This window comes from Hipposideros armiger, unplaced genomic scaffold, assembly GCF_001890085.2.
Source record: "Hipposideros armiger isolate ML-2016 unplaced genomic scaffold, ASM189008v1 scaffold_24, whole genome shotgun sequence".
NCBI classification, from domain to species: domain Eukaryota; kingdom Metazoa; phylum Chordata; class Mammalia; order Chiroptera; family Hipposideridae; genus Hipposideros; species Hipposideros armiger.
Window position 1 is genome coordinate 6514327 of NW_017731374.1, and position 8466 is coordinate 6522792.

At 42.9% G+C, this 8466-nt stretch overlaps 1 protein-coding gene across 5 annotated transcripts in view; it reads left to right on the top strand.

Annotated features, from left to right (window-relative positions):
- Nucleotides 1-25: 25 nt before the first annotated feature.
- ZNF618 (zinc finger protein 618) overlaps nucleotides 26-8466 on the top strand; it is a 170781-nt gene continuing 162340 nt past the window's right edge. For all 5 annotated transcript variants that reach the window (XM_019635873.1, XM_019635874.1, XM_019635877.1 and 2 more), the window contains exon 1: nucleotides 26-136. In XM_019635873.1, coding sequence (XP_019491418.1) covers nucleotides 104-136 — 33 coding nt within the window. In that variant the 5' untranslated portion in view covers nucleotides 26-103. The remainder of the gene's footprint in view (nucleotides 137-8466) is intronic.

The following is an 8466-nucleotide window of genomic DNA, read 5'->3' on the forward strand; positions in this document are numbered from 1 at the left end:
AGGGAGCGGCAGCGGCGGCGGCGGCGGCGGCATTGTGCGCGCACCAGCAGCCCGGCCCGGGAGGAGCAGGACGCGCCGGGGCCGCCTCCTCCCGCACGGACCCATGAACCAGCCGGGCGGCGCGGCGGCTCCGCAGGTACGACGGGGGGCCGGGGGCATGCACTGCGCGGGGGACCCCGGGGGGCCGGGGCCCCGGGCACTGCGCCACTTCATTGCAAGATTTGCAAAATGCAAAGTGCCTGGGCACATTTGCGGGCTTTTTGTGGGCGCAAACGGGAGGGTCGGCGTCTGGAGAGCCCCCCCGGGTGGCGCGGGGTGTGAGGAGGGTGGGGGAGACGAAGGGGTCTTTTTGGACCCCGAACTCAGCGCCCTCACCGGCCCCGGGCTCAGACCAGAGCCCAGAAAACAAAGCGGTGAGAGAACAGAGCAGCCATTTCAGTTTGGACAATTCACATTTTGCAAAAATGCAACCCCTTCCAGTTCTCCCCCCTCCCCCCCAAATTTGCAATTTCCCCCTGACCCTCTCTGCGCTCGGTGTTCCTGGTGACCCCCGGGGAGGTCTTTCCCCCCCTAGACCCCATCTTTGCAACAATCTTTTTTTTTTTAGGCCATATTTCCCTTTCTCAATTTTTTTTTCTAATTTTTCTTCAAACGGTAGTTTTTTCCCATTAAAACGACGCCACCTAGAGGATACTATTTTGTAAATAAAAAAAGAAATTAAAATTGAAAAGAAATATTTTTTATTTCTTATTTTTTCAAAAGTTTGCACCATAAGGCAGTGGAGGGGAAAGGGATTCTTTTTTTTTCCTTTTTGGGGTGAAAAATTTCACTTTGATCTTTCCAGGAGCATGGAGACAATTTCTGTTTCTGAAGCCAAATCCAGATAATATGTAAATGAAAATTAAGCTGGAATTTGAATGAATTCAGTTTTTGAAGGGGAGAAAGCAAAAGCCTCCTAATACCAAAGTCAGTTTGGCTGCCCAACTCATTTTAGTTTGAGAAAAAAACTAATTGGAATGAGGAAAGGAGGGAAATTGTTGAGTTTTGGGAAAACTGGGAGAATTGGCTTTATGAAGCAATTAGAAATTGTACTTCATTGTAAATTGGGACTTGTTTAGCTCAGCGGGCAAAAAAGACTAATTTCAACATTTGGCAATATTTAAATTTTTCTATTTCCAAGAAAGAAGGATTTAAAATAGAAAATAGACCCTAAAATGTTGGCTTTGGACACACCCAGAAATTGTAGGTTTTTTTTTTTTTTTAATTTTACATTTACATTTTACTGCATTTAAATCCCAAGATTCTAAAGCAAAGGAAACTGGAAAAGTTAGAGTGAAATCCTCTCTTTTTTCCCCTGCGTTTGTTGGGTTTTGTGTTATTTTGTTTTGATGGAATAATTAAGACTGTTTTCTGATTTTGTTTTCTGAAAGGTCTAGGCATTTCTTTTTTTGTTGTTTTATCCAGAAAACGTCAGGAGCCGTTTTTTGAGAAATATTCGGTGGAAAAAAAATGTAAATTCATTACATTATACAAATTGAGTAGCCCACAGATTTGTAAGAGAGACCACCATTAAAATAAGATATGCATAATTAACATTATTATGAAAAAACTAACAGTGGATTCACAGAAGCTCATTTTTTATGACGTGCAACTGAATCAATTGATAAAGACAAGGGTTGAGGAATCCTTGGAGGAAGAAAATTTGCCCTTCTCTGTGGTTGCTGACTCTTCCAATTTAAAAAATTTATTATTAAAAAAAATCTAGATTGGTTTCAAGGCCTCTTTGATTGTGATATGGGTTTAGTAGTTCATTAACATTTAGTATTTTTCACAAATTTGATTACTTTCAAAAGGGGAAAAAATCCATTAGCCTTGATTATTTTGTGGGGGGAGGGGTTTCTATGATTTAAAAAGAACACAGATTTTACTGACTTAACAAGAAAGAAAGATAAAAAGGGAAGGACAGAGAGGAGATGAAAATTCTGATTCTTATCCATCTTCCCTAGTGGAACACTTGGCTGAAAAAATGGGGTAAAACACCAATTCAGCTGATTCTAGCATCAAAATTAAAATTTTTTTATTTTAAAGAAAAAAAATCAAACTACAAACAAAAGCCAAACCCAAAGATACTTGCCTTTGGAACATGAAAGCACATGTGCAAACAGCATTTGATGTAGTTTTTTTGGCCTTAAAATGAATCAAATGAAGGTGAAAAAAAAATTTTTTTTTGAAGACAAATATTGACTGAATTAAAATTTAAGAGATGAAAATAAGGTACCCACCCAAAGTTGAAGGGTTATATGTGATGAATTACTATCTGATTGAATTGGTGGGGATTTTGAAACAAAAACAAAAAAAGTTCTAATTTTTCTATCCAGAAGGGGGGAATATTGTTAGCATTTGCAGGGAGGAATCGGGGTGGCAGCTTGGGTGGGGAGCTGATGGGGTCATACAGGGCTGGGACAGGAAACCCTGTGCCTCTTCGCCAGCCACCAGCTGGTCTTGGAAGAAATGGTGGCCCCAGTCGATGGATTTCCAACCCCGTTTTGTGGAAATTCAGATTTCTAAGGGGCTACGAATTTTGTGAAATATCTTTGACAGTGGCAGAGGTTCGACATTTCCCATTAATCGCCATTGCATTTGGAAGATTTTATTTTTTTAGTAACAAAATCCTCAGGGCTGACTAGCCACATTCTGACATATTTGGAAGGAGCTTTTTTTTTTTTTTTTTTCCAAGTAGCATAATTAAGAAAATTTTTTTCCTGTTGAATTATTTAGGCCGATGCCTAGGACGGTCAAAGAATTTATAATTTCCAAGGGCTCTGGAGGCCTCATGAGACAGTAGGCTTGAGTTTAGCAAGAGATGGAGGAGAGCTGTGTCCTGGGCTGGGGAGGGGTAGGTGGGCACTCCTACCAGGCATCTGAGAAAAAGTCAGGATTGTAGATAACAGGTTATTTCTGGTGCAAGGAATAAAAATATTGCAGCACGTCCCTTTGTGTGTCCTGGCTCTCCTGACACACAACTCAGATTCTTTCATTCCATTTTGCTGAAATTTTGTTGTTAGGTCTATGTTTTAAAGGGAACCCCTGGCTAGAAATTGAAAATCATTTCTGTTTTGTAGACCTGTTTTTCCATTTTTTTAAAAAATGTTGTTTATTCTGATCATGTTTGTTGTAAAGGAAATAGAGGTGCATGATGGTACTGTTGGGGGTGGGGTCAGTTTTCTTTTGTTTCTATTGGCGTCTCTCAGGATTGAGATCTGACCTGGCTGGGCCTTGCCTCTCTCACCTACTATTTTAGATGGAAGTGTGACCAGAAATGGATATATGAGCTAATTTTTATTAGCCCGTGTCTGCTCACCACACTCTCTTATAATATTGGGCAAAAAAATCTGGCAAATTGGACTTGAGGGGTGGTAATTTGATGATGGGCTGAGTTATTTTGGTGAAAGATCATTTATACTCAGTTTCACAGTGGAGACTCTTATTACTTAATGTTTTGCTTTTCTGCCTAAGGAGGTTTTTTTTTTCTAATAAGGTTTGAAATTTCAAGGGCCTGCTTTATAGCTTGACTTCGGACCAAGCAAGGAAAAAGGGTTTGCTTATACTTTAGCCCTGCACAGAGGTGAACTTGAACAAGGCCTCTTGCTTTTGCAGAAGGAAAGCAACAAAGATGGCTGGTCAGTGGAAGGCTGACCTCTCCCCGGTCCTAGAAAATAAACAGCTAATGGTTTGTTTCATTTCAGAGACAGAGTATAAAAACTCCCCCATTGTCAGATACAGTTCCCCCCTACACCTTTGACCCAGCTCTAGGCATGCTGCTTCCTGTGACCTCAGAATCCTCATGTCTTCTTGGTGGGGTGATAAGAACTTCCTTGCTGTGTTCCACTGGATGTATAAGCTGACTTTTCATGGTCGTGGTGAAATTTTGAATTTTTCCCATGTTCTCGTAATGTTTTGTCTTAGTCCCTACTGATGTAAAGTGAAGTAGATTTGTGGGTACACCAGAATCCTAGCTTTCCCACAGTCTTGCAGTGTGACCTTGGACAAATCACTTTTTCCTTCGGAGACTCAGTTTTTGCATTTGTAAAATGAGAGCTTTCGATCAGAACAAGGATAATAATCGGTAGGTTTCACCTCTGATTCTGATGCCAGGTGATTGGCTGTTGCTGCCTGGATCACTGTGTTGAGAAGGATTCTGAGGCCACATCCATATACCCATATTCTGGAGAGAGGGATGCAGTAGTCAAATAGCAGTGTCAGTCACAGAATGGGGAGTGCGCCTCTTATTCACCGAACCCAGGCTAGGCTGTGTCATGACCCATGAGTGGGTTGTAAAATCAATTCAGTGGATGACAATCAGCATTAAAAAAAGAATAGAATACACTACAGGGGAACCCAAAACAGCAGAGGCATAGCATAGCATTGCAGGTAAGTGTTGTCTCATGAAACTTCTGTTTTATTTATACATGCTGATGTATGTGGATGATAAGACATGGAATTCCTACTGTGAGTCATGGTTAAAAAGAGTTTGAAAGGTACTGGACTAGATCCACAATGATGCTGCAAGTAGACTTTACTGCTTCTACTTTATTTTCTTATTTATTATCCTAGTTGACTTTTATGGGAACCCTGTGGGGTAGGTGTCCTGTGCCACATGTTTGTTCCCTGGTTGACCCTGCCTTCAGGGCCACCTGCGAAGAAGCCTCAGCTGTGTGGTGGTCAGGCTCCCACCTCAGTTTGTTGCCCTTGGATGAGACCTAAAGGACAGGTGCTAGAGGGAAGGTTGTGTCTTTGCTGGGTTTTATTGCTGGAAAGGAGATTTTAAGTAATACTGAATCTCTGACTTGGTGGGAGGGAGAGCTGTCAGTTACTTTTATTTCCCACTTTTACTTCAAATTGCAAGAGGAATTTTCCTGGAGTTAGAGAGTTCATGTTTGTGTCGTATTTAAATTTTAATTAGACTCTGTGTAAGTGTCTATATTTTTTTTGTGTGTGTGCACTTCCTAAACACTCCAGAATTGCTGTTCTGTCTCTTCATCTTTTAAATGTGTCAGACCAGTGCTGTCCAATAGAAGTACAATATAATTCGAGCCACAGATGTGAGCCACATATGTAATTTTAAGTTTTCTAGTAATGCTTTAAAAAAAAGTAAAAAGAAACAGATGAACTTAATAATATAGTTTATTTAACCCAATATATCCATTATAGTATCATTTCAGTATGTCATTAATATAAAAATTATTAATGTGATATTTTACATTCTTTCTTTGGAGGGTGTTAAGTCTTTTCTGATTAGCCATATTTCACCTGCTCAGAAGCCACGTGTGGCTAGTGGCTTCTGTATTGGACAGCACAGGGCCAGACCAATGCTGTAGTCGTCGTTGTTACTGGGTGGCCTCAGAAGTTTAGTGACACGTCTTTTAAAGCCCTTGGTTTTATTGGTGGGACTTCCTTCTTGAGCCTTATCTGCTCCGAGGCATTTTAGCCAATAGTGGTGAAAGAGTTGCATCCATTTAGCCTCTTCTGGCTAACGTGGTCCAAACCTCCCTTTTACTTGTCCCAAAGCAGTCTTCTGCCAGGGTTATGCCAGAATGCTGTAGTTAAAAATGACAAATGATGGCTAGAAATTCTAGTATGTGTGCCACTGAAGTTGAAAAATACAAGTGTGGTAGGCAGTTGTAGGAGGTGGGTTTTAAATAAAGCCTGGCCTGAAAGGATGAAGATGTAAGAAGACAGCGGGTGGGTAGGACCAGGGTTGGCATCTGAGGGGAGGGCGGAGAGAGGGCCAAGATGGTCAGTTGGTGAAATCCATTTCTGACCTGAACATGGCACCACCGGGAAATTCCCCCAGGCTAGGGCTGAGGTCTGAAGCGTAGCAGTTTTCTGACATCTACCCAGTTGGTGAAATGGAAAGCTGGATTTGAGGTCAACCAGACCAGAGTTTGAAATCCAACCTCATTGGATGGTTAGCTTGGTATTACTTTGGGAAAGTTACTTCTGGTTTTGGAACCACCGCTTCTGCATCTGGAAAAACGGGGACTTGGGGGTGAGGGGTGGGCTGGGGGAGGTGTCATAATCTTGACCTTGCAGGGTTGTTTTACAGTTAAACGAAGTAGCACATGTGAGAACACCTAGGCAGTCCTTAGAAAGTGATCCTTGGAAGGTCAACACTTGTTAGTTATCTTGACCTAGTGGCCGGTAGGTCTCCGTTTGGGGAGAGTGAACGCCAATAACAACAGCTTTGGGAGTTCTAGAAACTGGGTGGCTTATCTTTAACAGGTAGAGTTAGGCAACAACAGAAAAGGTACTCTTTTTTGGTTCTTGCTTGAAGACAGACCAGGAAGAGACATCTCCTGCGTCTTATATACGTCTGACTTGTGAAAACTGTTCTTCTCAGTGCTTTCATGCCAGGGATGCTCTAGCTGCTCCAGGTAGTTCTGGATTTGTTTCAAAGCCTGTGGCACGGTGTTTAAAAGCGATAAATGTTAATCCCGGTGAACTGTGGACCTTTGAGCTTCTGCTCATGCTGGGCATCCTGTCTCTAGTGCCTTGCCCCTCATTCATCTCTGCTCCTTGAGAAATCAGACCCCCTCGAGACCACCTGCACATCCTCTTCTGTGGAGCCTCCCTAGGTAGAGTTCATCTCTGCCCACCCTGCGGTATTTCCCAAGTCTGTGGACCCACAGATGAGAGTTGGTTGGTTGCATTTCTGTTTCTCCAGCCAGCTTGTGAGGTCCTTGAGGGCAGAGATCATGGGTTATTCATTTTAGGGGGTGGCACAGTACAGTGGCTCAATAAATATTTGATAACTTAATTGGATTTTTGGAAATAGCTCAGATCACTCGGATTTGAGTCTAGTGAAGAGTAGGTGACCGCTTTGGGCTAGGCTGTTTGGTCAAAAGCAGTGTTTGATTAGGGAACCATAAGCACATTTTCTTAGAGCTGACGCTGGCCCCCATTGGAATGACAAAGCAGAGGGGGCTCCTTGGATGGGGATAATGCTTCTTAGACTTTACATGTCTTGGGGAATTTTTAAAAAGTTCCCACCCCCTTCACGGTGTTGTGTAAACCATTTCTTTAAAATGGCTGGGGTGGGGAGGGGCATCTAGGGACATCATCCGGGTGCCTGATGCAGGTACGGTGAATGGAACTAAAGAGTTTCTAAGTAGGTGGAAATGGGGGAAGCCTCGAGATGGAAGGGGCTCGACATTACCCTGTGTTTGCTCTAGGAGCTGGTCTGCTTGGCTACAGGCCCAGGAACTGGATGGACACCAGGGGGCTGTTTGCAGAACACAGGGGACACACGGGCCCCAGAAATGTGAAGTAGCTAAATGTGTGACTTGCTGTTCAGCCCGACCCCATCTTTGGTTGAATTCTGGTTTGCAGATGCCAAAGATTTGTGGCAACCATATGGGAGAAAACAGAGACTATTCTGTTTATTTGCTTAACTTTTCTTCTCTAAGTTTTATAAAACACTGCCATTTTTAACACTTTATGTATGGCCCAGCTCAGGATCCCAGTTTGAGGTAGACCATATGTCTTCAATGTCATGTTCCCACATTTCCATATTCCTGAAATTGGGATATGGGTTACAGTAGATGTGCTCTGTTAGCACACTGTTTGTCCCTCTTATTTTTTTCTTCTCAAAAAGCAGTTATAAAATCAATGGTGTATCTGACAGTCTAAGGCATCTTGGAATCGAGGAGTAGAGTGTCATGTCCCTGGTGGGGTGGATTGTGAGATTAGGGATTTCCTGTTATGCTTGACTTCTCCACCTGTGCAGTGAGGTGGGACTTCACCTTGGGAAGAAGCTTCTAGAACCCCTTTCCCTTCATAACTTTGCTTCTCTAAAAGGTGTAAGTAGCCAGTAGGAGGGAAGTGAAGCCTGGTAATCAGTGGTCCTTCTGTACAGCCACATGGACGAGCTGTCCTGCCAATGGCAGAACACCAGTTTGACATTTCCAAGGATAGAATGAACAGATCGAAGTTCGAGGGACAAGGCTTGGCTCTTCTCTCTGCTCTACTACGTAATCATTTTGCGATCTTTGCTAAAGTACTTCATTTCCCTGCAGCTTGTTTTCCTTATCTGTAAAGTGGGGATGATGATGATGATGATGGTACGGTGGCACAAGGTTCTTAAAAAAGTTGTGAGGGGTGCGATAAAAAAGCTTCGTAAAGGGCAAAGTGCTTTTCACTTACAGTATGTTATTTGTACATCATCTAGTCCAGGTATGGTAAATAAGCAATATACATGCTACCACTCCCCGTTTCCAACCCTGTGGCAGACATTGCTAATCGATCATGCCAGGCTTTTCCATTGAGTCTGGCCAGTGGCCTGAGTCCTCCTTAGTATGATGCTACCAGTCAGTGGGGTTTAGCATGGGACACGAAGCCAATTTGTCATTCTTGATCGAGTGCCTCTCTCTCTCTCTCTCTCTCTCTCTCTCTCTCTCTCTCTCTCTC